The sequence below is a fragment of the Sporisorium graminicola genome, chromosome SGRAM_8 (genome assembly GCF_005498985.1).
Source record: "Sporisorium graminicola strain CBS 10092 chromosome SGRAM_8, whole genome shotgun sequence".
NCBI lineage: Eukaryota > Fungi > Basidiomycota > Ustilaginomycetes > Ustilaginales > Ustilaginaceae > Sporisorium > Sporisorium graminicola.
In genome coordinates this window covers 627,683-641,813 of record NC_043738.1, presented here as the reverse complement: position 1 = coordinate 641,813, position 14,131 = coordinate 627,683, and the positions used below count along the sequence as shown (strand labels likewise).

Below are 14,131 nucleotides of genomic sequence, written 5' to 3'. Positions count from 1 at the left end.
GGAGGAAGCATGCGGCTCAATTGAATCTCATTCCCAGACGGAGCTGGCTCGCATGAAAGACCGTGAGAAGCGTGGCACACCGCGCTGTATGTACTGTGAGTTGGGCTTGAATTTCCAGGGGACAAGCTTGTTTGATCGGCGAGCGATCCGCACTGGGCGTAGAAGCAACGGCTGCGCAACCAACCAAGTATTTGATCGCCCGACACAGACCACTTTGTTCCCGCCGAATGCATCTTCTTCCAATATCTTGCCGCACTTTTTCTTCTTTTTCAATCTCGGCCTCGTGCGTTCTAGTTCGCCGGTTTGGAAAGGGCAGCACCCTCGATTTTTACTTTGGTGCCGAGGAAAAATTGAGGGTGCTATCTCCCAGCTGCCATGTTTGACAGCTCGCCTTCCCACATTTTTCGCAACGTTCTCCGCCGCCTATTCTACCTGATTTTGATTTTCGATCAACCCGATCTTCTCACGACTAACACGACAAAGATCAGGTTCTCTTCGTGTTGGATCGCCGCTGGCTCCGCCTGCCCCGCCTTTTGGTCAATCTACAGCGGTACAAGAATTGATGCGTCTCGGGCTCGCTCTCCATCTCTGCAGCCCGATATTCATGGGCTTTCCCCGGCACAGAAAACCCATTTGGTCGCCAGATCAGATCGATTTGGCGGTAGCAGTGCTGGTGCAGCGTCGGACATCGGAACGCGAAATGCAGCGCGACGATGGGTCTACAGTCTCGTGCGCGACTTGAGGTGGGCACTCGCAACGGTTACCCTCCAAGCCGATCCGCATCAAAGACTCGATTTGCGACTGCCAATGGAGCTCTCAACATCTCACACTGCTGCTGCTGCTTGGAAACCATTCCGAACCATCCGTTCTATACGGGGCTTCCCATCGATGCGTACTGTATCATGGCTGCGGGATCGGGTTCCTGCTTGTTTTCCACTGTAAAGTACCTCGCTTAGGATGAACGGGGACCGACCCTTCTTTTTTTGCGATGCACGACTCCTAGCGTCGATATTCGGCATCAAAACGCTGGGTCCGGTGGCCGGTCGTGAGAAATGCCTCGCCAGGAAGCGGTTCGACCAATCGTTAGAGCTCGGTCTAAAGTGCGAGGTTCGGAAAAGTTCGCCCTCGTCGATATGGAATTGGCGGGTGCTTGTGAACAATTTTGTATCGTGCGAGAAAAATTTATGTGTCACATCACCGATGACAGCGATCGCTCGAGCGCAGGGTCGGGCGATCTGGACAACAAGTCGACATCCATCTTGTCCAGGGTAAAGTACTGTAACTATTGCACCAAGCCACGACATCAACGCCCACTACCAGCTACAACCAGCCTGCGCTGAATCCTCAGAATCTCCTTACAGAGCTCGTCATGACTCTTTTTGAGCGTCTTTGCGTCTTCAAACTTCCGCGCCTTGGCGGCGCTCTCCACGTAGTCCGCCACAAGCTTCTCCTGTTCCAGCAATACTTTGAGCTGCTCCCTCAGCTCTGCCGGATCGGTAGTGGCTAGAACACCGTCAGTATCCTCATCTGCGTCACCATTGAGCTGCTCGTCCAGATCCATGCGTGTGAGCGATCGGAGCGAACCGGACACGCTTCCGCTCCCTGCAAAAAGCGTTCGGAAGCTTGCGAGCGAGCTGACCGACCCCTTGTTGGCATGCTGGCCTCCTCGCCTTGGTTGGAGACGCGGCGAGGCTGGTTGAGGAGAGCTGGGCGTGCTGCCTGTGGAGTCTGATCCATCATCCCCCTGCGCGGCCTTCTTGCTGCCTGGTTTGGGCAGGCTCTGCAACGGCAGCATGTTTTGCTGCAAGAACAAGTTGGCGCGAGTAAAGATGGCATGCTGGATCCTCTCCTGCGCTGCATCGCTGCCCGCTGCTCCTGTGCTGTCTCGATCCACCACGGGCAAGGCACGGATACGCTTGGCGAGCTCGTCGTACGTCGCGAAGTTGGCCAGAAGCTGCTTGCGGGCCTGCACAGCATCGCGCTGCAGCTCGATGTTTGCCTTGATACTCGAACCCAGTGCAGCCGTCTGGTCCTGTTTCTGCAGCCCGAGGACCATCTCCTGGAACTCGGGTAGAGACTGCTCGATCTCCTTCTGTACGCGCATCAGCGCCTCGTACAGCTTCACAAACACGGGTAGCGGTTCATCGTTCATCATGTACTGCCGTTTGCGGACGATCGACTTGCAGTCGCGACAGATACGCACCCCTTTGGACTGGGCCGTGCTGGTTCCGGGCTTGGACGAGGCTGCGGCAGCACCTTCCTTGACCTCTTCAATTCGCCCGGTGATTGGATCGGCAACAATGTTGCCAGAGCATTTAGTGTCGAGTTCAGCGCGTTCTTCCGCCGTCAGGATCTTGCCCGTGCCTGGTGCCATTTGCTCAGCCCATGTCAGGCGAGTAAGATGAGGAGAAGCGCAGACGACTCGCCCGCATAAGCGGCAGTGATGCTTGCGCACCGTAAAGCTGAACGGCGTCGAGCAGATAGGACAGGCCTTGACATCGGCGTCGTCCTGCCAGTTGACGATGCTCTGTTCGGCCTGGCGAATCGCAGGATCCTCGCCTCGACCACGTGCTCGAAACGAAGTCCACAGCTCGCTGCCACCCTTGCGGATGATGCTACCCGGATCACGCTTCAGCTCATCCAGATCCAAGTCGGCAAAGGACGACCCAAGAGACTTTTTGGCCGGGCTAAGAGACGCCTTTTCGGCATCGTGGCGAGGAGCAAAGTGAATGGCGATGAGTTTGGCAAGTCTTCGATCCATACGCTGCGCCTCCATTTCTCCTTCGCTTCTGCCCTTGCGCCTGAGCTCTGCAAACTCTCCTGTCCTAGTGCGCAGGACGCCTTTGGGCTGGAAACCCGATCGATAAGCGGTCCGCCTTCCCTCTCTGCTCGGTAGCGCCATGGCTTGAGTGTCAGGCGAAGCACTGGCCCCTGAAGCTTGCGCTAGGGCGACACCTTGAGGCACGGGAATGGGACCGAGCCTGGATTGAGCTGCGAGCAGCGCAGCATACGAATTGACGTGAGCTGGAATCGACGTTCCCGAGGCGCCAACAATAGGTGTCGAGGATCGACTACCGGGTGGACTAGCGACCGCAGAGGAGGTTCTGCTTGACCCACGAATGCTGGATGCTGCGCTCGAAGCGATAGTCGTGCCGCCATTTACGATCTTGTTCGGCCTCGTGTCTTCACGAGCGGAAGCGGGACGAGATGCTGAGCTCGGCGTTCCTGGCTGCGTCCTGTTGGATGCTCGAGGTGTCTCTTGAAGCTTTTCGGGCGAGCGAGGAGGCCCTTCCGCGCGAATAGTCGACGTTGATGTCAGGCTCTGACTGCGGTCGGGACGAGATGTTGAAGAGCTGGAAGCTGTCGCTGTGGAGCCGCTAGGTGATCGTGTAAGTGAGGGAGAGGGGTTCACGTGAGTACTTGTGGAGGCGGCAGATGCTGTTGGATGGGAGTTGTTCGAACCAAGCTTTGATGCTACTCGTAATGGCGGCGGAGGCGCATCCAGATCCCACTGTGATCGAACCAGCCCAGCTCCTCGCGCCAAAGGCGATGCGACGGCGGGCCGACTCAGCGTAGATGGCGTGCGTGAAGGGTTCGTTTGCGATCGCGAAGGGGCAGGCGACATCGGTATTCGATCTACTACATCGCTGCCTCTTCTGCTGCTGGAAGATAGAATTGGACTCGAGCGATGCGACGCTGGTGCAGAATCTATTGCAGGACGCGGGGGCCTTGCTTCCGTTTCGGATGTCAGGACGGATGCCTGAGAAGCGCTGGATGCATTCCTCTGATGGGACTTGCGCTGGTATGGGACGTAAGAGAGACGTTTGGATGAGGAGGAAGACGGCTGGGACGACGGCCCCGTTACATCTTCGACGGCCATTTTGTGTGCCGTCTCTCGTTGGTCGTCGCAGACCCTTGCTGTCCGTGACGCTTCGTAGAGCTCTTTATCGAGCCTTTGTATGGAGACTATGCGGCCATGGGGATGGAGGAGAAGTGATGGAGCTGGTATTCGAGCTGAACTGAGAAGCTCTTTATCTCCTTGGCGCACGTTTTGTCGGAAAGTGGTCGTGATCTGTCTGTGCCACTAGTTGAAACTGCTGGGTGCTGAGCTCTCGGCTCAGTACGAGATGCGAGGCCTATATCGCCGCTTACGAGGCCGTCTTGCAGTGCGTGAATGACGATCTTGGATGAGCCGCTTTGCTGTTGATGCTGCTATTTGGTAGTAGCGAGCCAAGGAGCCGAAAACGACTGTGACCATCTGCACGACCTGCGCGACTTGGAGCGGTGAGCGCCATGTGGAGCTCTCCTCAGCCAGCAAAGCTCAGCTCGGACCCTGTGCGATTTTGGCTGACGCGCTCCAGCTCGGCCTGCCTGCCGACTCCCGATATTTAGCCTTCTTCCATGTCGTGCCATCCTTTCACAGACCTGTACGACTCAATACTTGCAGCCCATTCAGGGAGGCAGAGAACATGCGAAGCAAACAATGACATGGCTAAGGATGCGAAGACAAAGATACATAACACGACAGTGACCATGACTAGACAAAAGAAATCCCATAGACCGGTGACGAGGGGCTCAAGGCGTGAAGAGCACGAAAGGATAAAAAAACACATGCTAGGGCTGAATGAATGAAAGAGAGGCAGAGAGGAGAAGCGGTCCGTTACGTGTGCGCGTGTTTCTGTGCTACGACTAGATGCGACGCAGAGCTACGATCTGCACTTCGAGTTCGCACTCGGCGATCGGACACGGCTCCTGATCGTCGATCCTGGACTGAAGCACATCCCAGAGCGAATCGAGTACAAACTCGACGGCGCCCTTGCTGAGCTTGCCCTTCTCTCGCAGGATGGCGCGGAAGTGCGACTCGTACAGGTTCTTGAACAGCTGGATCATGTGCTCGGCGAAAGCGACGCGCGAGAGCGTGCCCGCCTGCAACGCCTTCCACGCCGGGTGCGGCAAACGCAACGGCTCGGCTTCGCACGGCAGAGAGGGCGGATCGTTGGCAGAGACGAGCTCGTCGCCCAAGCCACAGCTCCACTCGACCTTCCACAGATGCTTGACCGACTTGAGCACGTTGCGCGTCTGGCGTGGCGTGCGTGCATGCATAGGCAGGCTGAGCAGGTGGCGTGCGACATCGCTCTTAAGCATGCCGCACGACACCAGTCGCTGCAAGCACGGTGCGAGCGTGTTGGTCAAGGTCGACCAGATATCCGACGGCCGATGAGAGGCATCTGCTGCGTTTCCTGCGCCGGCAAACGACGCACGGCTGGGCGACGAGTTGGAGCGCCTTCGCTCCTTGCGCAGCATCGGGATACGTGGCGAGATCGCATGTTCGTCCGCGGCGGCGCCATCCACGCTGTCCACTTCGGTCGAGCCGATGCTGTGTACGGTGGACCGGGGACGATCGGGCAAGACGACGTTGCTGTCCTCGGATCGAGCAATGTAGGCCATCACGATGACACCGCCCTTGCGGAACTCGTGCGCCCTGGCCGTGAGGAAAGCAGCGAGTTCGGCGTGTGCCGACGTGGATAGAGATACGGTGGGGCTCCTTGGCGTGTGCGACCAATGCAGATCCATCAAGCTGATTCCAAGGTGCAGTGTGGAGGGAGGAGCGATGCGCGATGCAAACGGCCTCGAGACAAAGCTAGGGAAGATGGCGTTGTGCAGAGGCGGCTCGTGCGTGGCCTGCCACTGCGGATGAAGGTACGACTCGGGATTCGAATCGAGCATCTGCGACAAGGGCCGGAAGTCGGCTTGCGGCGAATCCTCGTGGATGATGGAGAAATTGACCTTGCACGGATCGTCTGCGGACGCATCGACGCCCAAGATGGATCGGAGCGACGAAGCTCCCGCCGCATCGAGGCCGGGAAAGTAGTCGCTGGCCTCCTCGGTCTTGCTGGCTTCCCTCCTTGGCGTATCTGCGTGCGCCTTTTCGACGAAGGACGAGATGATGGCCTGCATCAGGTTGACGGATCGGGTGTTGAGGCTGCCGTATTCGGCGATGGTGATGGTCTCGCCCTCCTCGCCAGAGATTGGGATGCTCGCCACGAGATAAGGCAGTACCTCGGACACCTTTGCGCGGACGCCCGGTCCAAAGTGACTGCCGCCTCCCAGGCCGAGCAAAGCCGCTTGGGTGGGTCCATGTGCACCAGCAGCCAGGCCTTGTCGGATGGACTTCCAGCCAGCTGCCTCGGTGGGATGTGCAGCGTCGTGGAACGGGCTGGACGACGAGGTGGCAGCTGCAAAGGGTTTACCAGACAGCGGGTGGTGCACGTCGGGCGAGAGCATGACCTTGTCGCCGAGCGAGGGCGTCTGAAGCTGCGTGCTGCTGCCGAGCGAGGCCTGTGCGTGTGTGCTGCTGCGACCGCTCAGCGACGGCTCTTGATCGAGACTGGTGGTGGCTGACAATGGAGCATCAGTGTTGAAGCTGCTGGGCAGGCCGTGGGTGAGGATCTTGGCTTCGTTGCGGAGCGCGATATAGTTGTTCTGATAGTATTGCTGCTTTTCGATCTCTGCGACGTTGGCAGGCGATGGGATGGAAGGGATGATGGAATCGTGCGTGTCAGCACGATGATGACGACCGAGCCTCATAGGCTCCATGCGATGCTTTGGTTGACGCGCGCCCGTGGTGCGCCTGCGGTGAAGGTCTCCTTCGACTCCATCGGCGGCAAAGTCGGGACTCTGACTGCCGCTCTTGCGGTAAGGCAGGCTGACGGCGGCCGAGGTAGCCTCTGGGCTGTCAAAGTCGAAGGGAGCAGAAGAAGGGGATGGCGATGGTTGTGAATCGAAAGCGCCGTCGTCCGAGGCCGATGAAGTTGGCTCAAAGGTGGTCTGGTGCGGGCGCGAGTATCGGGGCTCGGCGAGACCCGAGAGCGCTGCGACTTTGGCGCCTGGGATATGTGTCATAAGGGCCGACGAGGCGAGGCTAACTCCAAGGCCCATCTCGAGACCTGTGGTCACGACGCTGCTCACTTCGACGGGCGAGGTGCCGACGGCGGAGAGCGAGGCATGCGCTGGTGGAGTGAGACCTTCGACCAAGCCAATCTGGTAGAGAGAAGCTTTGGAGAAGGCCGGGGGCGGGCTGGGATCGAGCATGGGTTCTAGATCTGCAGCGGCAGCGGCAACAGCAGCTTTGCTGGTCCTCTGTGTCGGTGTGGTGCGATAGTGAGCGTCCAAGTTAGCAGTCGGGTGCGGATGAGATCGTCTTGCGCCGAGTGGGTGGGACTGGTCTTGCATGTGGGCAAAAGTTTGAGAGGGAGCCGACGGAGTGAGATCGTGGTCGACTGGACTCATGGCCATCTATGCATCGAGGTTGGAATGCACACGGAGCTGGCGCAGGGGCGACTAGGTGAGCGAGAGGTCCTAGTCGAGAGTCGGCCTGTCTCCTGAAGGGACTGAGTGTGTCTGACGAGGCCGCTGAGACGATTGGCCGAATCGATGGGCAACGTAAGCCGGTGCAAGCAGGAGTTGAGTGTCAAGATGAAGACGGCGAAGACATGGAGAAACAGATGGTTGATGCAAATACTTGTACAGCACCGATCGTCACAAGGTAGGATGTTGGCACTGGGTGGAGGGGTGTCGCAAGAATCGGGGCTGATCCTGGTTTGACTAGTGTGCCCAGATAGCGGTGGATGACCGCAAAGACTTTTGAAAGGGCAGCGGAAAGTGCGGGGGGTCCGCGATATGAGGCGAGTGGGCTGGACGCTGCCGGCTAGCTGTGGAGATGAAAGGGGGGCGTACACTCCTGGAATTCCACGCCGTCGGCTCGATTGGTTGTGGCAGAGCGTGGCGAGATGGAATACAAAGGCTGAGGCGAACAGTCGGATAAAGAGGCGCACGCAACGGATGTCAGAGGGCGGTAGGTAGAGGTTTCGTTTTGAAACGGAATCGGCGTGAAGAAGAGCAAAAGGGAACGTGGTGATGGTAGAGAAAGGAAGGAGGAAGGATCAATGACGCTGGTGGTGGTGGTGTTTAATGGTGATGCCGGCGGAGGAGTAAGCCGGTCGTGGTGGTGGTGGATGGTGGGACAATCAATGGAGCAGAGGTACAGACAGAGGCTGCTGACAGGTGCAGGGCTTTCGTACCGTTGCTCTTCTCACTCAATCCAACAGACACTCAGTTTCCGTGGGAGAAAGCGACACCGCGACTCGACTCGACAACGGAGCGGAAACAGCGCGTGCTGCATTTTAGCCTCGGCGGAATGGCCGTCTCCGCCTTCTCTTTGCAGCCCGGTCTAGCGAACTCGCTGTGCGGTGCCAAGTTTTTTTGTTTTGTCTCGAAATTTCGAGGGTCAGCTGCTGTCAGCCAGCCAGCGTCGACCAACCCTCAGCGAGGCTCAGCGAGGCTCAGCCATCCCCAAACATGCATGAATCCAGCGACAGCAAGCAGCAGCGGACCCCCCGAAGTCAGCTTTCCATTGCCTTCGATTCTTTCCTGCGTCTTGCTTTGACCCGTGTGACATCTGCCCTCGGTCCGTGTGCTCGTTCCTATGTGAGCATGGCGACGACAAGGCGTGACAGAAGCCGATCGCTACAACAAGCTCGCTGGCGACGAGCACTTGCTTCTATCCCAAAGTCTGGTGAAGAAGAAGTCTGAAGAACAGCGAAGATATGCCTCCTCGTGCGCAGTGCAGTACGTACCGGTCCAGGCGTATAGCAACCATCTGTGCTCGGCAACACGAGGTGAAACAAGTGGTTGTTACGGTACTGATCCTGCCGGAGCAACAGCGAAAATTCCAGAAGCGCCGCGGCGTAGAGCGGGCTTGGCTCTCAACTAGTCACCTCGAGAGCGAGCGGGGCTGAGCGCGACTTTTTTCCGACCATCTCGATCGAGATCACCGCGGACAAGCGGAACAACGCAACTCTCTTGAACCCGAACCCTCCTCTCGAACTGGGAACCGCTGGACTTGCCAAGGCGATCATGGACAAGCGACGTATTGATTCACTCGCTCTGCTGCTGATTCGTCTCCGCTCGCTTTCGACCAGGGGTCTCGACTGGAAACACTGGACGAGGCGGTTAACCGAACCCCAGCGGAAGACGAGCTAGCTAATTTACGAGCAGCTCGGTTCTTGTTTGTGTTTTATGCGAACCGACGTCCGCGTCCCCCATCAGTCGCCTCGAGCTTTGCAGTTTCTGCCGTTGCTATACGCGTAGATTGGACAGCTCGACAGTCCACGGCCAGTATCACAACCAGTGTCGGCGGCTGGACTCAGCATAGAAAGCGAAGCAGAAAGGCCAACGCACGGCCGGCCGATTCGGCTCTCATGTTCACGAGGCGATGCTAAAGAAAATACCCAACAACCCGTCCATTGGCGTCGTGCAGTCACCTCGTGCACGCAGGGGCGGGCCGGGCCACGACACGACACGACAACCACGCTAAAGTGCATAACAACGTCTGTACTGCAGACAGCGCTGCATGATCTGCCGCTGCCAGCGGTCTGGTCTCCGCATCGACGGGTTGCATGCCGCAAGCCCATGGGGTGCGTCCCCCGAATTCAGCGGTTGCAGGCTGGTGTCGTAGATAAATACAGTATGTCAAGCCACATTTAGTCGCCGTAAGACGCCTTGCTGCCAAGCAACTCACCGCGTCCGATTCTCGCCCCCTTCACACGGTTTCATCTGGCGAGACAGCCAAAAAAACGAGCGAAAGGAAATGCAACCCAAAAAAAATCCCCACGCTGAAAGTCCAATTTCGAGAAAGGAGCACCAAAAAGAGACAACACACACACACACTTACACATCACGTCTGCTCTCTCTACCTACGTGAATCTTCTTTGTCCGATGCCATAAAGCCGAGAGTCGAGAGTTGGTCGGGTCGAGACGTAGTTCGAGAAGCCACGGATCGAGAAGCTCGACTAGGCTTTCCGTCCCCTTGCTCGTGTACCTCGCAAAAAGACAAGCAGCGGTTGCTTTGCACCCCCCACCCCCTTTCCGCAACAGTGCTCGCTGTACTGATTCGGCTGCTGCTCAGCTCAATCCTCTGTCTCGCTTCGCTCGCTTAGCAAGCGGATCGCGGTCCTGCTTCTGCCCGAAGAACCACTTAGCCGCCTCTCCGACTTTCAACAACACCGGCACGGAGCAAAGAAAACCGGGCGACGGGACCCCCGGCTTGACAACGAGGCTCACACTTTAGGCGTTGTCGACTGTGAAGCATCCTTCGGCTTCGACAAGATGCTCAGCGGAATGCAAGTAGTTGCACTCCGACCTCGGTGCCTCTGGTTGTCTCGATCAGGCTTGGGCAGCGACGATCGCCAAGAGGCCTCAGGCTCGGGGGCGGGTCATAACCACTCTGAAGATGTTAGATCACGATGACGAACTAAAAGGCTGTTAAATTGTTTCCCTCCACTCCCGCGCTTTTTCTCGGAACTCGCGATTTGTCAAGCTTGGCTGAGAGGGAAAAAAATCGAACCCTGACAGGGAGGGAAAGAAGAAGAGGAAGAAAAACGGCTTCGTTCACTCACAGCTCGTACAGCAACCCTGGTCCTCATCCTCATCGACGAACACCTTGGCACGACCTCTCGCCGCACAAGCTCTGTACAACATACAGCGCGCTAGACGAACATCAGGACGTAGCGACACCACGACCTCGAGTGGCGCCTCCCTCACCAGCCACGATGAGGAAGCAGTTGGATCCACGCATCCCCACCCTCATCCGCAACAATGTGGCGCTCAACCATCGGTCCTTCTTCGTGATCGTCGGTGATAAGGGCAAAGACCAGATCGTCAATCTCCACTTCTTGCTCTCTCAGTCCCGAGTTCAGTCCCGACCTAACGTGCTCTGGTGCTACAAGAAGGATCTCGGCTTTACCACCCACCGCAAGAAGCGCGAGCAAAAGATCAAGAATGACATCAAGCGTGGTGTCCGTGAAAAGGGCCAGGGCGACCCCTTCGAACTCTTTGTCAGCCTTACCGACATTCGATACTGCTACTACAAGGACACACCCAAGATCCTCGGCCAGACGTACGGCATGCTTATCTTGCAAGACTTTGAGGCCGTCACGCCCAACATGCTCGCACGAACCATCGAGACCGTGGAAGGTGGCGGCGTCGTCATCCTACTGCTCAAGACCATGTCCAGCCTGCGACAGCTCTACTCTCTTGGCATGGATGTGCATCGCAACTACAGATCCAACGCCTCCGACGACGATCCCGTCGCGCGTTTCAACGAACGCTTCCTTCTCTCTCTCGGTGCCAACCAGGACACATTGCTGCTCGACGACGAGCTTAACGTGCTTCCACTTAGCAAGGGCAAAGATATCAAGCCCCTACCAGAGACCAGCACGGGCGCTGGCACAGGCGTAGGCTCCACAGTCCGCAAGGGCAAGGAGCGTGTCGAGGCGGAAGAGGAGCTCGCAGAGCTCAAGGATCAGGTACGAGAAACAAAGGTCGTCGGCGAAGTGGTTCGACATGCAAAGACGCTCGACCAAGCCAAAGCGGTCCTTACCATCCTCGACATCCTTTCGAGTTCGTCTCTCTCCACCACTGTCGCGCTCACTGCAGCTCGTGGCCGCGGAAAATCCGCTGCTCTCGGTCTCTGCATCGCCGCTGCCGTAGCACATGGCTACAGCAACATCTTTGTCACTTCGCCAAGTCCCGAAAACCTCAAGACGCTCTTCGAGTTCGTCTTCAAGGGTCTCGACGCACTCGGTTACGAGGAGGTCGCCGACTGGGATCTGCAGAGAGGTACGGGAGAGTGGAAGGACGTTGTGGTGCGCGTCAACATCTTCCGTGGTCATCGTCAGACTATCCAATATATTCAGCCGCAAGATCATCAGGTGCTCGGTCAGGCCGAGCTCGTCGTCATCGACGAAGCTGCCGCCATCCCACTGCCGCTTGTGCGTAACCTTATGGGTCCTTACCTGGTGTTTTTGTCTTCCACCATCAACGGCTACGAGGGCACAGGGCGCAGTCTGTCGCTCAAGCTCATCCAGCAGCTCCGCGACAGTGCCAGAGGTATTGTGGATGCTTCCAGCACGGACGAAGCTTCCGCCTCGTCCAGCAAAGCTTCGCGCAAGGAGGCCAAGGGCGGTCTCAACACGGGTCGTGCTGCCGGTGCTGCGCTCGCTACCAGATCGCTCAAGGAAGTCGAGCTCAAGGAACCCATCCGATATTCGCGCGGCGACAAGATCGAGTCGTGGCTCCACCAGCTGCTCTGCCTCGATGCATCGCTCACTCGACTCTCATCTGCGGCACTCAAAGCCAAGGGCTGCCCTCACCCGTCTTCCTGCGACCTTTATATGGTCAACCGCGATGCGCTGTTCAGCTATCATCCTGCTTCCGAGATGTTCTTGCAACGCATGATGGCGCTTTACGTGGCGAGTCACTACAAGAACTCGCCCAACGATCTTCAGCTCATGAGCGACGCTCCGGGCCACCGCCTCTTTGTCCTGCTGGCACCGCTCAAGGGCAACGAAGGCGGTCTCCCCGAACCTCTCTGCGTGGTTCAAGTCGCCTTGGAGGGCAACATCAGTCGAGGTGCGGTGCTCAACAGTCTGAGCCGTGGCACGAGAGAAGCAGGCGATCTCATTCCTTGGCTTGTGGCTCAACAGTTCCAAGACGCCGACTTTGCCTCGCTCTCCGGTGCTCGCGTGGTGCGCATTGCTGTTCATCCCGACTACGCTCGCATGGGATACGGAGCGCGCGCTCTGCAAGCGCTCGAGGCGTTCTACAGCGGACAGTTGCTCGACGTCGACAACGTGCGAGATGACCTCGACGATGGCGAGACGTTTGCAGCTGTGCGCGACAAAAAGATCTCCAAGGACGCTAGCCTGTTGCAGGGCGACGAGATCCGGATCCGCGATGCGGCACGCATGCCCGCTTTGCTGCAGAGGCTATCGGAGCGTCGACCAGAACGGCTCGATTGGCTTGGCGTGTCGTACGGCCTCACACCTCAGCTGTTCAAGTTTTGGAAAAAGGCCGGGTATACACCGCTTTGGGTTCGACAGATTCCCAACGACCTCACCGGCGAGTACACCACTGTCCAGCTCAAGTCGCTCGATACATCCACTTCGACCACAGGCTCGGCTTGGCTGGGCTCGCTCGCTGCCGACTTCCGCAAGCGTTTCATCTCGCTGCTGTCGTACAAATTCCGCGAGTTCTCCACCATCACGGCGCTCACCGTGCTAGAGGCTGCAACACAGGGTGCTCGACTTGCCGATGGCGACGACGACGTATCAGTCCCTTCGTCTGCATCATCTCCGTTGGGTGCCACTGAATTGCGCACGCTGCTGTCGCCCTTCGACATGAAGCGTCTCGACTCGTACTCGAACAACATGATCGAGATGTCGGTGGTGCTGGACCTACTTCCCACGCTGGGTGCGCTCTACTTCAACAATAGGCTGCGGGCGGTGCGTGAAGACGAGGCGGCTGCGTCGGCGATCGATGCAGACGAGGAGGAGGAAGAGCTGCGTCTGTCCGGCTTGCAGTCTTCGCTGCTGTTGGCGATCGGCCTGCAAAGGAAGACGCCGGATGAGATCAGCGCCGAGCTACGTCTGCCTCTTCAACAGGCCATGGCGCTGTTTGTCAAGACGGTGCGTCTGCTCGTCAAGAGCATCCGCAAAGTCGAGAAAAAGGACATTGCTCAGTCGATGCCCGAGCTCGGATCCGGGTTCGACGCACGCGCTCCTCTGCGTAAGAAGGCAAATGGCAGTGATGCGGACGAAAAAGACGACTGGACCGCGCTAAAGGGCGATCTGCAGTCCGAGTTGCGGGATGCCGGACGCGAATTTTTGGCCGGCAACAAGCAAGGAGAGGCGCGAGGCGAGCTGGACGACGATGAAGAAGATCTGGACGGCGACGAGGAAGATGATGAGGAAGAGTACGAGGAAGAGGAAGAAGAGAACGACGAGGAGCTTCTTGCAGCCAAGCAAAAGCTGATTGACTCGATGGATCTGTCCAAATATGCGATCAAGGATGACGGAGCAGACGGCGCCAATTGGAGTCAAGCGGAAGCCGAGGTGGCCAACATGCTTCGCAAGAACGGTAGCGACGATCTGAAGGGATTCAACACCACCATCTCGGTCCAAGGCACCAAGCGTGCGGCTGATGATAAGGCCGAGTCCAGTCCCAAGAAAGCGTCCGAGAAGAAAGGAGGAAAGAGCTCCAACTCCAAAAAGCAAAAGCGTCGTTGATGCTC

General features: G+C 57.8%; 3 protein-coding genes across 3 annotated transcripts; 1 reads left to right on the top strand and 2 right to left on the bottom strand.

The window, feature by feature from the left end:
• Positions 1–1,303: 1,303 nt before the first annotated feature.
• On the bottom strand, positions 1,304–3,880 carry EX895_005990 (uncharacterized protein; the record flags this gene model as incomplete). The annotated part of the gene is made up of 1 exon (XM_029886582.1): positions 1,304–3,880. The coding sequence occupies one exon, from the start codon at positions 3,878–3,880 to the stop codon at positions 1,304–1,306; it is 2,577 nt and encodes an 858-aa protein (XP_029736895.1).
• An 809-nt stretch (positions 3,881–4,689) lies between these two features.
• Positions 4,690–7,233, bottom strand: EX895_005989 (uncharacterized protein; the record flags this gene model as incomplete). Its single annotated transcript, XM_029886581.1, has 1 exon — positions 4,690–7,233. One exon carries the CDS (start codon positions 7,231–7,233, stop codon positions 4,690–4,692), a length of 2,544 nt encoding a protein of 847 aa, XP_029736894.1.
• Positions 7,234–10,610: 3,377 nt separating this feature from the next.
• EX895_005988 (uncharacterized protein) lies at positions 10,611–14,126 on the top strand (the record flags this gene model as incomplete). Its single annotated transcript, XM_029886580.1, has 1 exon — positions 10,611–14,126. The coding sequence occupies one exon, from the start codon at positions 10,611–10,613 to the stop codon at positions 14,124–14,126; it is 3,516 nt and encodes a 1,171-aa protein (XP_029736893.1).
• Positions 14,127–14,131: the final 5 nt, after the last annotated feature.